This window comes from Phaseolus vulgaris, unplaced genomic scaffold (genome assembly GCF_000499845.2).
Source record: "Phaseolus vulgaris cultivar G19833 unplaced genomic scaffold, P. vulgaris v2.0 scaffold_20, whole genome shotgun sequence".
Taxonomy (NCBI): Eukaryota; Viridiplantae; Streptophyta; class Magnoliopsida; order Fabales; family Fabaceae; genus Phaseolus; species Phaseolus vulgaris.
In genome coordinates this window covers 218399-237074 of record NW_027174089.1, presented here as the reverse complement: position 1 = coordinate 237074, position 18676 = coordinate 218399, and the positions used below count along the sequence as shown (strand labels likewise).

Sequence of the window (18676 nt, the reverse complement as noted above, 5' to 3'; positions counted from 1 at the left end):
AGCGAGGAGTTTCTGGGTCTCGTCCTTAATTGCCTGCCTCCTCTCTTCATTAAATTTCCTTCTTCTTTGTCGCACCGGTCTCACCATGTTGTCCATCGCCAGATGATGGCACAAAAAGTCGGGATCGATCCCGGGCATGTCCGAAGCGGACCAAGCAAACGCGTCCAGATGCCGCTCAATCACCTTGGCGATCTGGTCTTGGAGATCGACTTCCAGAGATCTTCCCAGCTTGAAGATTTTCCCTCCGATCTCCTTTTCGAGCCACTGCTCGACAGGTTTGGGCCTGGATTCTCTGGCGATCACCGCCTTGGCGATCCCCAGTTCTCTTGCTTCCTCAGGGCGATTCCGCGCCTCTTCCTCCTCCAGGCCAGCATCCCTCTCCCTCAGTTCAGCATCTATCATCTCTACATCCCTTCCGGCGGCCTCCTCTATTACCGGCGGTCTGGGCTTCACACCGGGAGGCGGGGTGGTCGTTACATAACTCACTGATCTTTTATTTTTCAGGCTATTTTCATAGCACTTTTTCGCTTCTTTCTGATCAGACTTTATCGTGATCACCACCCCTTCCATGGACGGCAGCTTCACCTTCATGTGCCGAGTCGATGGAATTGCGCCTATCCTGTTAAGAGTGGGCCTTCCCAACAGGATGTTATATGCTGAAGGGGCGTTTACGATGAGGTACTTGATTTTCTCCGTCCTCGACCCAGCCTCATCGGTAAACGTGGTTCTCAGCTCAATGTACCCCCTGACCTCCACCTGGTCGCCAGCGAACCCATATAAGCACCCTCCATAGGGTCTTAGCTGGTCAAGGGGCAATTCCAGCTGCGTGAAAGTCGGCCAGAACATTACGTCTGCCGAGCTTCCTTGGTCCACCAGAACTCTATGGACCTTCCTTCCCGCCGTGATCAATGAAATAACAATGGGATCGTTGTCATGAGGCACAACGTCCCGAAGATCCTGCTTGGTGAACGTAATGTCCACTTCCGGCGAGTGATCTTCAAACATGTCCACTGACATCACCGATCGCGCGTACTTTTTCCTCTGCGATGCGGTGCATCCACCACCTGAGAAACCCCCTGCAATGGTGTGGATCCCCCCATGGATAGGCATCTCGTGTTGCTGGGCTTCTCCACCTGCCGGCTGGGAACTCGATGCTCCTCCGGTCCTTCTGTCCAGCAGATAGTCGTTTAGGAACCCGCTCTTAACCAGATCGTCGAGCTGGTATCCTAAAGACAAACACGAGTCCAGGTTGTGGCCAAAGCACTGGTGAAACTCGCACCAGACGTCCGGCTTTGACCCCAGCACCTTGTCGCCCACCTTCTCGGGCGCCTTCAACCGAGCAGATATGTTAGGGATAGCGATCAGGTCCGCTAGTCCCATGACGAATTTGTGCTTAGGCGGGCGATTGTGTTCCCGGCGTGCTGGTTGTTGGCGTGCTGGCGGTTGGCGCACTTGGCTTCTTCCCTTATTTCTCCTATCGTAAGGATAGCGAGTCCTTTGGTCTTTTCTGGCCGCCGCTGCCGTTTCCAGCACCCTCTGTGGCTGGATCCTGGTCTGGGCGCGTGGCCTGGCGGGAGCCACGCTGCCTCTCTTCTCGGCGACTTCACTCTCGTCGGCGATGTGGGCCACCGCAAGTCGCCTGACTTCAGCAAACGTCGCTGGATGAGCCCTGATCAAGGCCTCGCAGAATGGCCCTGGCTGCACGCCCTTCTTGAAGGCATAGACCAGCATTTCTTCATCCTTGGCCGGCGATCTGACCATCTGCGCTCCAAAGCGATTGAGGTAGTCTCTGAGGGACTCCCCATGGTACTGCCTGATATCAAACAGATCATAGGACACCCTGGGCGGTGCCTTGTTCACAATATACTGCTCGACAAAGATTTTCGAGAATTGTTGAAAATTGGTTATGTGGCCATTAGGCAGGCTCACAAACCACTCCATCGCCGTTCCCTGGAGCGTGCTTACGAACATCTTACAATAGACGGCGTCCGACCCTCCTGACAGCATCATCTGTGTGTGGAACGTGGTCAGATGAGCCTCTGGATCCTCCACGCCAGTAAAAACAGCTTTAACCGGGACCACGCTCGTGGGAATTGGCGTGTCGGTAATAGCCTGAATGAAAGGCATTGGGAAAACACGAGGTGGTGTCGACGGTGCCACCTCTTCAGCAGAAGAACGAACCTGCTGCTCCTGAAGAGCTCGACGCAGCTCCTCAGCTACCTTGTTGAGTTCCTCATTCCTGGCGCGAGAGGCGACCAGGTCTTCATGTATCCTTGCCTGCTCGACGCGCGAGGCTTCTACAGTGGCCTGCAACGAGCGCATCATTTTTGCCATCTGCGCCATGGTCATGGCGGCGTCGCCTTCAGCAGCGACGGGAGCCACGGGACTGGAACGATTGCTTCTCATCTTTCTCATTAACTTCAGCGAACCACAGAAATACAGCAAATAACACTTCAACCGCGAACGAATCAGCGATCGATCGGAGAAGATTCAAGAAACCATGCAAGAACCCAAGAACACCGCAAACCTTCGCAGAAAACCACCAAAGAACTCGAACTTCCACCAGACAGATTGCGCGCAAGCAACAAAAAACCTCACTCCACCGATTGAAAGACAAACAAACGGCACAAAACACAAACTCACCGAACGAAACTCAAAGAAACTGCAAACGATGGTTGCACCAGCACACAACCGCGCAAAAAACCTCGAAAACTTCCACGAACTCACGCTGTGGATGGGAGCACGTTTTACACGGCCCCACGGTGGGCGCCTGATGATCCTGCCTGTTGACCGGAGCGCTGGAGAATGCCTCGTCAAAGGATCGACGTGCGCGCCGCTTCTCACTTCCGTTCCTCCTCTGGATCTATCTCAAGAACCTGCAAAGAAACGACACGGCGCCGCAGCGGCCGATCGCACTCCGACGCTCAAGTCAGTGACGGTATCACCAAATACTAAGAACTGGAACCGTGCAAACTCTCTCTCACAAACAGCTCTGTCACTCGCAAGCGTAAAGTGTATGAACTGAACGCGCGTACCTTAGGAAATCTGTTAAGAACTCTTATATACCTGGTGATTTTCTCTCTCCTGGCAGTTACAGACTTGAACACGTGGCTCGTATCCAACCGTACACGTGCCATCATCTGGAGGCTCCCTGACTTGGCGCTGCTTCTACTCTTATTTTGGCTAAGTTACCTATGCATGGTACGACCCAGTGCATGGCTAACTTAGGAGTGCGATCTCTACTGAAACGGGCGAGTTAGGGCCTTCATACACCTTCCCTGTGGTCTCGCCGGCCGCCTTCATAATCTGCTTCTCCTTCGTCTTTCGGCGATGTGCTTATCCTGGCGATCTCCGATTGCCTGGTCGCCTGAGTCTACATCTGGCGACTTCATCTTTAACCTGGCGATCGCCTATTCTGGTAAGCCGGAACTCGGAACACGCCATCTTAACAATCGGCGACCACACGCGCCTCCCGACTTCCTTCCCATCTGCCAACCTGGCGCCTTGTCAACACGCCTACACTGTAGCAGGGTGCCACGTCATCGCACCCGACCACCAGGGCGGTACAGTCTTCAAACTTCACCCCCAAATGGAGATGGCCGAACCACTCCAACCTTCACTACCTCTCATGCACCTTCAAGGTCACCACACCTCTTAGGAGGACCTTGTTCCACTCTCATCCATTAAGCTTCTGCACCATCATCAACAAAAATCCAAGAAGAGCTCATAGAAATGCCATCATTTGGTATCATGAGCTATGGTTCTTCAAAGATGAGTATCTCTTTGTGTCTTTTCTTTTGAGTTCTTCTTATTTCCTAGTTCTTCATCTTGTTTCCATATTGTCTTGCTGTTTTAATTTTCGTTTTGAATTGGTGTGCTGTTTGGAATTTTCCAATCGGTGCATCTTGTTCAATTGTTCTTGAGCAATCTTTGTGCAATTTTTGGTAGGATTCCATATAGTTTGTGTTGCTATTTTTTATTTTAGGTATTTGAGTCCTTATTGCAATTTTAGTTGGTTCATATTGTGTTCAAGTCTTTTAATTTCTGAATCTATATGTGTTTTGTCTATGTTTCTTCCAAAAATGTCATCAAATCCTAGTAGTACTTTTTTTGGCTTATTTGTTTCTTGTTTTTGGTATAAATGCTTGATATGAATCTGTTGTGTTTTTGATCCTTTGGTGCTTTTTATTTTTAGTTTGAGTTCATTATTGTGTGTTAGATCCACACAAATTCCTTTCACTAATTCCATTGTGTTTCTTTTGGTATATCATTATGTTTTTATTTCCAGATTTATAGAATCCTCTGTTTTACACCATTCTGTTTTGACTGATTTTGCTTATGAAAATTAAAATACACATAAGAAATTTCTGAGCCTCTGGATTTTGTAAGATTGAGGTGTTAGCAAGAGGACAAAAAAAGAATCAGTTCAAAAAAACAAATAGAAAAAAAATGATAAATATTACAAAAACAGTATGCAATCCTGACGCTACAACTGGAGAATCTGAGCACTGATTTTAGAAAATTTATTAAAAAAAATGGTGCATGCGTTTGGAGTGAAACCAAAGCCAAAAATTTGTTGAGATCTTGATCTGTTTGAATATCAATTTTCAGAAGTGAATATTAAAATTCCAGCTCAGCATAAATCTGTGAAAATCACGCTTTCTGGACCACAACAACTTGTTTCAGTTGTGCTGTTTTTGATTTTGAAATCAAATCTAGTGCTATTCCTTAGGTTCCATTTTGTGTGCCATCCGTTCTTTGAGTACCTTTTATTTTCTTGTCTAATATTTCATTGAAACTCTTTGTAGTTGTCACATTTAATTCCATTTGTGTGGTACTGTTTTTCAAATTAATTTGTTTCTTGCTTTAATTCTTTGACTTCTAAGCTTGGTGGTGGATTAATTATCAATTGGTACTTGATTGAGTGGGAATTGACTTGAGGAGAGTCTAGTTTGCTTAATAGGTGCTGGATTGAAGAATTAATTACCTAATTCCAGGAAGAACAAAGGCAAGGGGCAGAAACAAACACTTTCTAAATACACCACATACATTGGAGGGCCCAATAAAGAGGAGACAACAAAGGAAGTGCTAATAGAAAATCAACAAAGGGAGTTTCATCTAATTTCTTTGCAACTTAACTTTTGTTAATTACTTGTTCAATTACGTAATTAGACGGTGAGTGTGTCTTCAGGGGCTCCAAGTGTCCAAGAAGCCTCACCTAGGACCGACTAGTTTAGAACTATCTAGCTTAGCTTTTGTTAATTGTTTTAATTGCATCTTTTTGCCTTAATTAGCTACGCTTATCAAACTGTTTTGTCTTGTTTAAGCTTTGTTAATTTTGCTTGGTTGATTAGATAGTTTGCATTCTTTTCTTGCATTAAAAGTTTGATTTCTCCAACTTAATTGTGTTTAAGTGGTTTACCAAGAGAAAGATTTGTGTGAAGACATTGAGGGATAGTTTTTGGCTAAGGCAAGACTTGGTATTTAAGTAGTCCATTGTGACTCACCTCTCTTATTTGGAAAACTACCTTCTTTAACTTTCCTCATTTTTCTCAAGGTAAAACATTTCTAGACACAAAACTCTAGTCATGTCTTCTCATTCTTCAATGTCTATGGAAAGTGATGTGAAATCCATCAAATCCCTTTTAAAACAACTTGCCAAGGATGTTCAATTAATTTCCTATAGACAATTGGAGAACGAGTCTAAAATCAATGAACTAACTAGAGCAAAGGAAGAGAAATCACAAAATTCAAAAAAATCTCATACTCATGCATCTCAATCAAAATAAGATGAGTCTCTAGGGGAGAGAAGCCTTAGAATCCATGATTACTACCAACCACCCCCTAGGAGAAATAGAAGAAGAGAGGAAGAGAGCCCAAGGGAAGTAAGGGTAGACCTACCCCATTTCTATGGTAAGGAAGATGTAGAGGTATACCTAGATTGGGAGATGAAAGTAGAGCAACTCTTTGCTTGCCATAGGGTGACTGAAGAAAGGAAGGTACCCTTAGCAACCCTTAGTTTCCAAAGTAATGCCATGTATTGGTGGACCTCTCTAGAGAGAGACCGACGTCTTCATAGGGAGCCTCCCATAGAATATTGGAATGACCTTAGGGGAACCTTAAGACGTCGCCACATACCTTCCTACTACCTTAGGGAGTTAATGGACAAGCTCCAAAGACTCCAACAAAAGAACATGAGTGTGGAAGAGTATAGGCAGAAAATGGAGCTCTACATGATGAGAGCATCCATTAGAGAGGAAGAGATCACCACCATATCTAGGTTTCTAAGTGGGCTCAACCTTGAGATAAGGGATAGAGTTGAAATTCTACCCTACCAAGACTTGAATGACTTGGTTCAACTTTGCATTAAAGTTGTATCGCCCTGGTAGTCGGGAGTGATGACGTGGCATCCTGCTACAGTATAGGCGTGTTGGCAAGGCGCCAGGTTGGCAGAAGGGAAGGAAGTCGGGGGGCTCGTGAAGTCGCCAGTTATTAAGTTGGCGTGTTCCGATCTCCAGCATGCCAGAATAGGCGATCACCGGGTTAAAGATGAAGTCGCCAGATGTAAACTCAGGCGACCAAGCGGTTGGAGATCGCCAGAGAAAGCACATCGCCGAAGATGAAGGAGAAGCAGATTATGAAGGCGGCCGGCGAGACCACAGGGAAGGTGTATGAAGGCACCCTAACTCGCCAGTTCCAGTAGAGATCGCACTCCCAAGTTGGCTATGTACTGGGTAGTACCACGCATGGGTAACTTAGTGAAACAAGAATAGAAGCAGCGCCCAAGTCAAGGAGGCTCCAGATGATGGCACGTGTACAGTTGGATACGAGCCACGTGTCCAAGTCTGTAACTGCCAGGAGAGAGAAAGTAACCAGGTATATAAGAGTTTTCAACGAACTTTCTAAGGTACGCATGTTCAGATTATACTCTCTACGCTTGCGAGTTATAGAGCTGACTGTGAGAGAGGATTTGCACGGTTCTTGTTCTCTTAGTATTTGGTGATTCGGTCACTGACTTGGGCGTTGGAGTGCGATCGGCCGCAGCGGCGCCGCTCTGTTTCTTTGCAGGTTCTTGAGGTGGATCTCGAAGAGGAACGGAGGTGTGAAGCGGTGCACACGTCGATCCTTTGACGAGGCAGTTTCCAGCGTTCTGGTCAACAGGCAGGATCAAAAGTTGAACAACAAAATTTGCGCAAAACTTCAAGTCAAAGGGTGGGTTCATACTCCAACTTTTATCCCAAGAAAGAATTTAATAGGGAAGGTAGAACATCTAGAGAAGAACCCAAAGAAACTACCAAACCTTTAGTAAAAGATGCCTCCACCCCACCCATCCGTGCTAGGGACACCAAGTGTTTTAAGTGTTTTGGAAGAGGGCATGTGCAAGCACAATGTCCAAACCAAAGGGCTTTGTTCTTAAAAGGAAAAGATGAGTACACTAGTGGTGAGGATGAACCTAGTACACAAGAAAATGGGGAAGGAGAGAGGATAAATCCTTTGGAGGGGGACTTATTGATGATTCAAAGGATCCTCCACAATCAACCTAGTGCATCCATCGAGACACAACGAGAGAACATCTTTCATACTAGATGCAATGTTTTAGAAAATATATGCTCTCTCATTGTGGATGGTGGATCATGTTGCAATTGTTGTAGCACTAGATTGATTGAGAAACTAAATCTACAAGTAGTTCCTCATCAAAACCTTACAATTTACAATGGATCAATGAGAATGGGGAACTATGTGTAGACAAACAAGTGGAAATCAAGTTTTCTATAGGTAACTACAAAGACAAAGTGCTATGTGACGTAGTACCTATGGAAGCTTGCCACATCTTATTAGGTAGACCATGGCAATTTGATAAGAAAACCTTGCATGATGGTCTAACTAACGAGATTTCCTTCATCCACAAGCACAAAAAGTTTGTACTTAGCCCTTTACCACATTCCCAAGTGGTAAAAGACCAAATACAAATGAAACATAAGAGGGATGAAGAGAAAATAGAAAAAGAGAAAACTTTTGGGAAACAAAAGGCGTGGGAGAAGAGTGTTCCTTCCCACAAGGTCATTCAACAAGGCAAGCACATTGAAAATACCCTTGAAAACATGCTTCTTGTTGAACAACCTAGCCTTACCTCTTGTAAATGAACACTTGCAAGCATAAGCAAAAAAGAAAAGTCTTTAAAAGAAGCTTGCATAGATAAAGACTATTTCTCATATGTGCTAGGATATCACCAAGAGAATGTCAAGTTATCTATAAGCATATACAAAAACAAATTTTTGTGTGAAGTAGTACCTAAAGAAACTTGTCATGTCTTATTGAGACAACCATTGCAAAGTGTACAAATTTTCATAAACAATGGTTGTAACAACGAGACTATCTTTACACATAAGAGAAAAAGTCTTCATGAAGGAGAACTCATGGGCCAAATTAGAGTTGATAAACCTCTAGAGCTTTTAAAAGGAAAACTTTAGTCCCCCATGAGAAAAGAGGTTCAAAGACATTACTTTAGGTACAATTCTTGTTTTCAAACTACACCTAAGGCAAAGTCTCAAGAACTCTATACTCCTTCACCTTTTGTAAATGATCCTTGGGAAGTTCAAATTTCATAATAGAGCTTCCTAGGACAATAAAAGGTTTTGATTCCTTTTTCATGGATGTGGATAAACTCTTCCTAAGAAAAAGTGACATGTCTCCATGATTTATCTTCAAAAATAGTGATGGATAGAGCTCCAAAATTTGAAAACATAGCTCTTCCTTCTATGCTTCACGAAATCATGAGGGACATCCACAATTCTTGGGATAAGAATCCTTTTCCTATTGAGCATGCATTCAATGGAGTAGTCCACAAGATTACTCATATTTCTACATTTGAAGTTGTATGTGAACATAGTCCTCTTGCCCTTTTAAAGTTGTTACCACCTCCTAAAGGAATTATGCCTAAGGGAAAAGTAACTACTATTGGAATTTTTAGAAAACATAAGAGGATTAGAGGACACATACAATCATCAAAAGGGAAATATTGTGAGAAGTTGCCAAAAACAAAAGAAAAACAAAAATGGCAACTTCACACAATTAAGTTTTCTCCAAATGCTCACACTAACTCCTTTGCTTTGTTTCAAGATTCCCATAGATTGACATTTGATCCGGGAGGACACACATTGACGAAGCAAGAGGCTGCTATTCGAGATCAAGTCTGTAGATCTGAGGATAGATCTTCTCAAGAAGGAGGAGATGATGGACACCGTCCAGCCACAACCATCCCCCTAGCTGAAGAAAAAGAATTGGATTTGAGGACAAATCCTTTTTGTTATTGCCGGTTGACCAGGGTCGTCTTTGCGCGTGGCTTGTCTTTGCGAGCTAGGGCACCTTCATTATGCTTCGTCTATGATACCTGAAAAGAAGTGGACAAAGGGGCGCCCTCGCGGACGTTTGCACTCCGACGATCAAGTCAGCTAGCGAGAAACATCAAAGGGGACGCACCTCCGTATCAGAACACCGTAAAGAATGTTCTGAAGGTTGTCGAAAAATAGCTGAATGACTGAAACTATATTGCCCTAATCGTCCTGTGCACACAGTGTGTGCGCAGCGGAAACAACTAGGGTTTGTGCTCTGTGTAAAGCTGCGAGAATTAGGTCAAAACTCGGATCCCCTTTCAAATGTCCCAAGGCCCCTTTTTATACACCTTCTGCATTTAAAGCGCGTTAAAGCGCTTTGAAAGCTGATCCTGCCGGTTGACCAGAACGCAAGAGCCTCGCCTCGTCAAAGGTGTTCTTCCTCTGGATCGGCTTTGCACCACGCTAGCTTCCGTCCTTCACCTCGATTCACCTCAAGAACCTGCAAAAGACAGAGTGGCGCGGTCCTGCCGGTTGACCAGAACGCAAGAGCCTCGCCTCGTCAAAGGTGTTCTTCCTCTGGATCGGCTTTGCACCACGCTAGCTTCCGTCCTTCACCTCGATTCACCTCAAGAACCTGCAAAAGACAGAGTGGCGCCGCTGCACCGATCGCGCTCCGACGCTCAAGTCAGTGACGGAACCACCAAAACTCTAAGAGAGAAAACTAAGAACTCAAGGAACCGTGCAGAAACTCTCTCCGTCACTCAAGTATTCTCCAAGCGTAAAGAAGTGTTCTAAACGCGCGTACCTCAGAAGTTCGTTAGAATCTCTTATATACCTGTGCACTTTCTCTCTCCTGAAGGTTGCACATCTGAACACGTGGCTCGCATCCAGCTGTACACGTGTCACCATCTGGAGTGTCCTCTGCTTGAGCGTCACTTCTTACTCTTCAGGCTGTTCGACTAAGTTACCCATGCAAGGAGTAACTTGGTGTATAGCTGCCTTGGAGCGCGATCTCTTCTGTGTGGCGAGTATGGGGTGTCACCATGCACACCTTCCCTGTGGTCTTGCCGGCCGCCATCATAATCTGCTTCACTTGCTTCACCGTGCATGTCCTGGTAAGCTGTTCCCTGGCCTCAACCTCTGGCTATCTAGGGAATGACCATATGATAACTTCATCCTTCGCACTCGTGCCCTTTGAAAGCTTTGAACAAGCTTTCCTGATCTTTCAGCGATGTCCTCCTCTCGGCGATCTCTGATCACTTGGTCGCCTGGGTTCGCATTTGGCGACTACGACACAAACCTGGTGATCGCCGGTTTAGGTCTGCTAGAGATCGGAGCATGCCAACTTAACGATTGGCTACTACACGAGCTCCCCGACTTCCTTCCCTTCTGTCAGTCAGGTGTTCCGTTCAACACGCCTATATTATCGCTTGCTGCCACGTCATCACTTCCGACTACCTGGGCGGAACACAAGCCCCCCAGTCTTAAGCGAAGACTTTGTCCAGCGAAAAGACTAAGAGGTCACATCACTGTCGATCTACGTGGCGCTGGCACGGAATTCCAAACGTTCGTACCTTCTGCTTTTCTGACGCTCCACCAAACCCCTTTCCCATCGCTCGACACGTGGCTTCATCAACGGTTATCTTCAATTCACATTTGCGCTCCCAGAAACGTTCGAAAAAACCCTTTCGTTTCCACTGTTTCATCACTTTTCTGTATTCTCACACGCTCTAAGTTTTTCTCTGCGAACCCACGACGCTCCTCAACTCTCTCAATCTCCAACTCCCTTCAACGCTCATCCGATCATCAAAAGGTACCCCTTTTACTTCTTCTGTTGATGTTTGCTGCATTTTAACCGATTCGCATCATCCATTATCTGTCTGGTGCATACGTTGTGGGTTGTTTTCTCCTTTTCTCCCCTCTCGTAACTTAGGGCTTCGTCTTCCATTACGTTCGTCCCAACGAACTCCCGTTCGTTCGTTCTCCTTTCTTCGTCCTCAATCAAGTCGTTCTCTGTAACCTTTGTTCATCCCTTTCATTTCCCTTTGCAGTTCCTGCGATGGCTCATACAAAATCCACCGCGAACCCTCCTTCTTCGTCGCGAAACCCTCCACCCCAAGCGCGTAGGGTTGCTCCTGGGGTAAATCCTCCACCAGCGCGTAACCCACCACGAGCATCTGGCGCTCCTTCTTCCCAGGATGAGAGGCCTGCAACTTCTCACGCCAATCCCGCTCAGGCAACTCCGCCAGTCGCCGGAGGTGCTTCCCTACCTCCAAAAGACTACAAGGAACTCTACCCTTGGGACACCTCAGCTTTGTTGAAAGAAACCTCTTCAATAAACACGGAGTTGGGCGTGCACCGACTAAGGAAAGGGGACCCATCCGACAGCAAAATGGCCGTGCTTCCCTACCTCCCGGGTGAGCCGATCTGTGTGGACGATAAAGCGAACAACAACGAGCTGTTCTGCTTCATCTACGCGACGTTCTTCAAGAAGGTGAAGCTCAGACTTCCCTTCACTCGCTTCGAGAGAGAGCTGTTAACCGAGCTCGGTATCGCCCCCGCCCAGCTTCATCCCAACAGCTGGGCGTTCGTAAGGGCGTTCCAAATTATGTGCGCACACTTGGGACTACCAGCTTCAGTTGACGTTTTCCTCTTCCTGTTCGAAGCTAAGAATCCAGGAGACCGCCTCTGGATTAGCCTGAATGGGATTGCTGGGAGGTCAATCCTCTCAATCTTCCAGCAATCTTACAAAGATTGGAAGGGAAAATTCGTGAAGGTGTGCGCCAACGACCAAGATCCCTCCCTGCTCGACGGCTTCCCCTTGTACTGGGTACACAAGGGGAACAAAGACGCCAAAGAAAGCTTTAGGAGGCCCAGAAGTCCCGACACCATGGGCGAGCTAGACAAAGATCTCTGCCTTTTCTGGAAGAGTGTAGCAGCCGCCAACATCACCTTCCCCACCTCCTCAATAATCTCCTTCGAGTTCCTCGAGGGCCAACTTGAAGCTCATATAGGTTAGCCCTTACCTCGACACAAAGGTTTTCGTTTTGTGTTGGGACTGACTTCGCATTTCTGTCATCTATCATTGGGCGTCCTGTTTGTTGCGTACTGGTCTTGGTTTTTAATTCATGTGCCACTTGTTTGCATTATTCGTCCATATACTCGTATATTTTGCCTTTGCTTTTGTGCTTACTCATATTTTTTAGCCTGTGCAGACCTCATGTTGGGCAAAGGCAAACTAGCTGAACTGAGGGCGATCGCCCGAACTCATAAGTTGGCGACGGGTTCCCAAACCGTGCCTAACTCGGTGGTGGAGATCGCCGCTGCTCAGGGCAGATCTCCTCCCCAAGGTCCAACTCCTCCGGAGACACTGCCCGCCCCTAACGAAAAAAGCTTGTCTTGAGGAAGCCAAAGAGGAAAACCCCTCAATTGGTACAAGAGGATGAGGATGACGAGGCGACTGAGGACGGCCTCGTCACCAAAAGAACAAGGGTGGCACCCTCTTCACCGCCCGCTCTCCCAACACCAACACCGCCCTCTCCCCCAGCTCTAACACCGCCAGTCCAAGCAACACCCTTGGCGGTCGCGCTCCCTGTGGTTGAAGGCAGCGAGCCTAACTTCATAGAGAACCCTCCAAGCGCCTTCACGCCGTTTGTATCTGCTGGAGAGGGTCCTCCTTCAACCACCTCTATTGCTGGGGCCGCACCAGGTGGAGATGAAGGTGCCCACAACTCGCCAATACTTATAACCGAATCTCCCACTTCACCACCACGCTAAGAAGCCCCCCTTGCTCTACAAACTCAAGAGGGTGGTGGTGAAAGTCAGCACCAGGCTCCTTCAGCACCTCCACCAACAACAACTGCAAGCCTTCCCCCCTCCATCGAAGAGGTCTGGGGGCCCTTCACAAGTAAACTAAAGATGATGGCAGAGGACCTCCCCTCAATCATAACGAAGGTTGTGAAGAACTCGAACAAGAGGCTTCAGGACGAGAACTTAGCACTCCAGGAGGAGAACCGCCTGATAAGGATTGTGGCAGAAAAACTGTCTTGCAACCTGATGATGGCAGAAATCGATCATTCAAGGCTGGAGGACGCCATGAGCGCTGAGTTAAGGGGCGCACGCAAGGAGGCCTCCGATCTGCGCCAGAAACTGCACCTCCTAGCTCAAGAAAAAATCGAGCTGGAGAGTAAGCTGGTACCCTACAGGCTCAAGGTGGCCAACTTGGAGGCATCAATAAAAGCAGATGCGGCCAAGGTGAAAAACCTTGAAAAAAGGTCAGCTGATCGGGAGGTCCTCCTCGGAAAGGTCGAGAAGGAGAGGGACGACGCCATGGCTGAGCTCGCCAAGGCTCAAGAGGAAAACAAGAAAACTGCTGCAGAGCTGGCTCAGGCGCGGGACGAAGGCAAAAAGGTTGCTGAAGACCTTGCTCAAGTTCGCGGGGAAACTGAAGAACTGAAGAAACGAGCGGATGAGCTGAAGCAACAAACCGAAGAGCTTGAGCAAAGCTCCGCCCAAGTCCTTGCCGTCGGGTTCGACGCCGCCCTGGAGCAAATCGCTTGCCAGTACCCCGAGCTTGACCTCTCCATGGTGTCGATTTGCAACGAAGTGGTGGATGGGAAGATCGTGCCTTCTGAAGATTAATTGTTTCCCTCCATCACTTTGCTCTTTGAAAGCTCGTTGCTTATCTCTGTTTGTACGAACTTTGCTTGTATTTTTTCTTGTTATGTATTTGAACTGACACTGCTTTTATTATAACTTCTTCCGCTTTTGCACCTCGTCTTTCTGTTTACTTCGCATTCTTTAACCTTCATCTGCTTTCTCCCTCGCTGTATGGTTGATCAACTTATCTTGTAGAACTCGCTTTAAACAAACTAACTTAGCGATTCCTCGGGCTTAACCGTTTACTCACTGCTTTAAACTCGAGCAAACTATCAATCTTATATCAATTCATCAACTGTTAACTCAAAGTAAAAACTTGAGCAACTTATTAACCTTCAAGCGATGACATTTGACGTAACTTGCAAACTTAAGGCAATAAACTACTTACTAGGCAGCAGGTTTTAACTTAAACTGGTATCACAATACAGTTTACCTGATCTGCCCGGCAAGGTTAGCCTTTACTCCTGTCATCGCCTGGAATTCTTCTGATCCCCATAGGGTTCTGGCGATGTAAGCCTTCTTTGCCTTCATAACTTGGCTATTGTTCCCTCATCCGGGGGGGGAGTGTAGAGGCGCCTTTCGGATCCTTCTCTACCTCCCTGAGTTTCAGAACAATAAGCCGGATAGCGAGGTGTTCTCTTTGAACCTACCTTAGCTGTCCTTTAACTTCTTTCACCCTTCACGCCATACCTGAACTCGTTCAAGACGAGAAGGATTTTATCTGCCTTCACACTGCCCACAAGCGTGGAAGTCTTCTTTGGTCTTACTAAGTCAATATTGATGTTTCACTTAAAGGGGGAAAGGCTTTTTCCTTCCTTTCCCGCCGTTTAAGGTCACGAATACCCCTGACTTTTCAGTTCATCTTGCCTGAACTCACTCTCAGGTGAGAAGGACTTTTTCTCGCCTGAACTCGCTCAACGACGAGAAGGACTTTATCTTGCCTGAACTCGCTCGACGGCGAGAAGGACTTTATCTGGCCTGAACTCGCTCGACGGCGAGAAGGACTTTATCTGGTGCCTCAACTTGCCCAGGGTGTACATCTCCTCCCCCCTGGATGCACTGAGGACCTTTTCTCTTTCTCGCCTGCACTCGCTCAAGGGCGAGGAGGTCTTTTCTTTTCTCAACTCCAAACGCACGAGAGCGTTGGGGTCTTTAGTCATTGCTGGTGCCTCCGATCGCCGAAAGATGATGAGGACTTTAAAACTTTAACTGATGCCGCCAGGGGACTTTAAAACTTTTCTTTAGAAAGCATGCAGCATAACTTTAAACTTGCCTTGAATCACGTACGAGTGATAAGGTCTTTTTCTAAAACTCTCGAAACAACAAGCATGCAATCCTAGAAACTTTAAACTTTGAAAACTCTTCTTTATTGGGTGGCCTCATTAAAAACCCTCCTTACGGAAAAAGAGTGCCCCCTTCAAACTGTTTTAACAGAAAGCTTGCAAATCCTTTCATGTTCGTTTTTACTTACAAAGCTTTAACTGTAATATAACTTGAGGTGTGTGGCGTTCCAAGTGCGAGGAATCGCCCCTCCTTCCAATGTCTCTAGGCGGTAGGCGCCGTTCTCGAGCGCCTCGGTTATTCTGAACGGTCCTGTCCACTTAGGCGATAACTTGTTTTCCATCTCGTACTGGTGGACCTTCCTCATCACCAGGTCGCCCTCTCTAAATTGCCTTGGCATCACCTTTGAGTTATACCTTCGTTCAATCCTCCTTTTCACTGCCTCGGCTTTTACTCCCGCCTCCTCCCTGACCTCATCCAGCAAATCCAGATTCAACCTTCTTTCTTCATTTGAGTCTTCCGCTACAAAGTTCTGGAATCTCGGTGAGCTCTCCTGGATTTCCACTGGAATCATTGCATCACATCCATAGACCAAGCTGAACGGGGTCTCATGGGTTCCTGACTGCTCGGTGGTGTGGTACGCCCAAACTATGCGGGGTACCTCCTCAGCCCATGATCCCTTGGCTTTCTCTAGCCTTCTCTTCAAGCCTCTTAGCAACACCCGATTGGCGGACTCTACTTGGCCATTTGCCTGAGGGTGCTCGACGGATGCAAACACCTGCTGAATTCCCACCTCTTCGCACAGCTTCTTCAGTAGGTGACTTGCAAACTGAGTCCCGTTGTTTGACACCAGGTGCTTAGGCACACCAGGCGCTTAGGCACACCAAACCGGCACACGATGTTCTTCCATACAAAGCTCTCGATCTTGTGTGCGGTGATCTGGGCTACTAGTTCTTCGATCCACTTGGTGAAGTATTCAATCGCCACCCCCAAGTACTTCATCTGCCTGATCGCCAATGGGAAAGACTCCTCGCCGCTTTCTCCGTCGACTTGCTTATCTGAAGAACTAGGTGGTCTGCCACAAATGCTCTAGGCGTCTTCAGAGTTTCTTGGATCACTGTCCTCTGCCTACCCCCCTTGCCCGAACTGGCGAGCTTAGCTAGCAAGTCTGCTCGGGCATTCTGCTCTCTGGGCACATGCACCACTTCAAACGAGACAAAGGAACTCTTCAACTCCTGCACATACTCCAAGTAAGCTGCCATTTGTGGATCCTTGGCTTGGAACTCGCCCGTTACTTGTCCCGTGACTAATAACGAGTCACTCTTAGCCATCAACACCCTAGCTCCCATCTCCTTGGCCAGCAAGATTCCGGCGATCAACGCCTCATACTCTGCTTGATTGTTGCTGGCTTTGAAGGCAAACCTCAGGGACTGTTCTATCAGCACGCCGTTGGGCCCTTCTAGAATGACTCCAGCACCGCTACCCTGCTGGTTCGACGATCCGTCCACCGAGAGCACCCAACGAAAATCATCCCCTTCAACTCGTGCTGCTTCTGACAAGAGCTCGACCACAAAATCGGCGAAAATCTGCCCCTTGATCGGACCTCGGGGCTCATACTTGATGTCGAACTCCGACAGCTCCACCGCCCACTTCACCATTCTCCCAGCTACATCAGGCTTCTTCAGGACTTTCTGGATGGGCAAGTCGGTCATCACCAGCACTGTAAAACTGTGAAAATAGTGGCGCAACCTCCTCGCCGAAAATACTACAGCCAGTGCAGCTTTCTCCAAGGCCTGATACCTCACCTCCGGGCCTTGCAACACCTTGTTGACGAAATAAATAGGCTTCTGAGCCTGGTCTTGATCTTGGGCAAGCACCGAACTCACCGCCCTCTCAGGCACAGCAAAATACAACCTGAGAGGGGTTCCTACCAGGGGTTTACACAAAACCGGCGGGCTCGCCTAGTACTCTTTAAGCTTCACGAAGGCTTCTTCACACTCCTTCGACCAGACAAACTTATTGTTTCGCCTTAAACACTGGAAGTACGGATGGCCTTTCTCTCCGCTAGCCGATACGAAATGAGACAAGGCGGCCATCCGACCTGTAAGTTGCTGTACTTCCTTCACGGTAGCCAGGCTCCTCATCGCTAATATGGCAACATACTTATCAGGATTTGCCTCTATTCCTCTTTCAGTTAAGAGGAATCCCAAGAACTTCCCTGCCTCCACGCCAAAAATGCACTTCTCAGGGTTCAGCTTTAATCTGAACTTGGCGATTGTGGTGAACAACTCCTCCAGGTCCGCAACGTGCTTGCTCTTTTCCGGCGAGGTCACGACCATATCATCCACGTACGCTTGCACATTCCTTCCCAGCATTGGTGCAAGTACCCTATCCATCAATCTTTGGTACGTGGCCCCCGCATTCTTCATCCCAAAGGGTATCACCTTGTAGCAGTAGCACGACCTCTCAGTCATGAAGGCAGTTTTCTCTTCATCCATAGGATGCATCTTTATCTGATTATACCCCAAGAGGCGTCCAGAAAACTCAGCAACTTGCACCCTGCTGCACTGTCAACCAGGGCATCTATGCTTGGCAAAGGGTACAAATCCTTTGGGCAAGCCTTGTTCAGGTCAGTGAAGTCGACGCACATGCGCCACTTCCCATTGCTCTTCTTTACCAGCACGACATTAGCCAACCACTCAGGGTACTGGACCTCCCTGATATGGCCTCCGGCGAGGAGTTTCTGTGTTTCATCCCTGATCGCCTGCCTCCTCTCCTCGTTAAATTTCCTTCTTCTCTGCCGCACTGGTCTAACTTGTGCGTCCATTGCCAAATGGTGACACAAGAAATCAAGGTCAATTCCCGGCATGTCTGAAGCAGACCATGCAAAAGCATCTAGATGCCGTTCTATCACCTTGGCGATCTGGTCTTGGAGCTCAGCCTCCAAAGATCTTCCCAGCTTGAAGACCTTTCCCCCGATCTCCCTTTCGAGCCACTCCTCGACGGGTTTGGGTCTGGCTTCCCTGGCGATCACCGCCCTGGCGATTCCAATTCCCTCGCTTCCTCTGGGAGGTTCCTCACCTCTTCCTCCCGTCCCCCGCTCTCTCCCTCAACCTCAACATCCAGCATGGTGACATCGCCTCCGGCGGCCACCTCCATCGCCGCATCAACAACTCGCCATTCTGTTGGCTTGGGCTTCACACCAGGAGGCGGCGTCGTGGTGATGTAACTTACTGACCCCTTATTCTTGAGGCTATTCTCATAGCATTTATTCGCTTCCTTCTGGTCAGATTTGATGGTGATCACCACCCCCTCCATCGATGGTAACTTAACCTTCATGTGCCTGGTTGAGGGCACAACTCTTATTCCGTTGAGGGTTGGTCTCCCCAACAGAATGTTAT

The 18676-nt window shown here is 47.6% G+C and overlaps 1 protein-coding gene across 1 annotated transcript; it reads left to right on the top strand.

Moving 5' to 3' along the window:
- The first annotated feature begins 13256 nt into the window (after nt 1-13256).
- LOC137817201 (uncharacterized) lies at nt 13257-13976 on the top strand. Its single transcript, XM_068620446.1, has one exon. The coding sequence runs from the start codon at nt 13257-13259 to the stop codon at nt 13974-13976; it is 720 nt and encodes a 239-aa protein (XP_068476547.1).
- Nucleotides 13977-18676: the final 4700 nt, after the last annotated feature.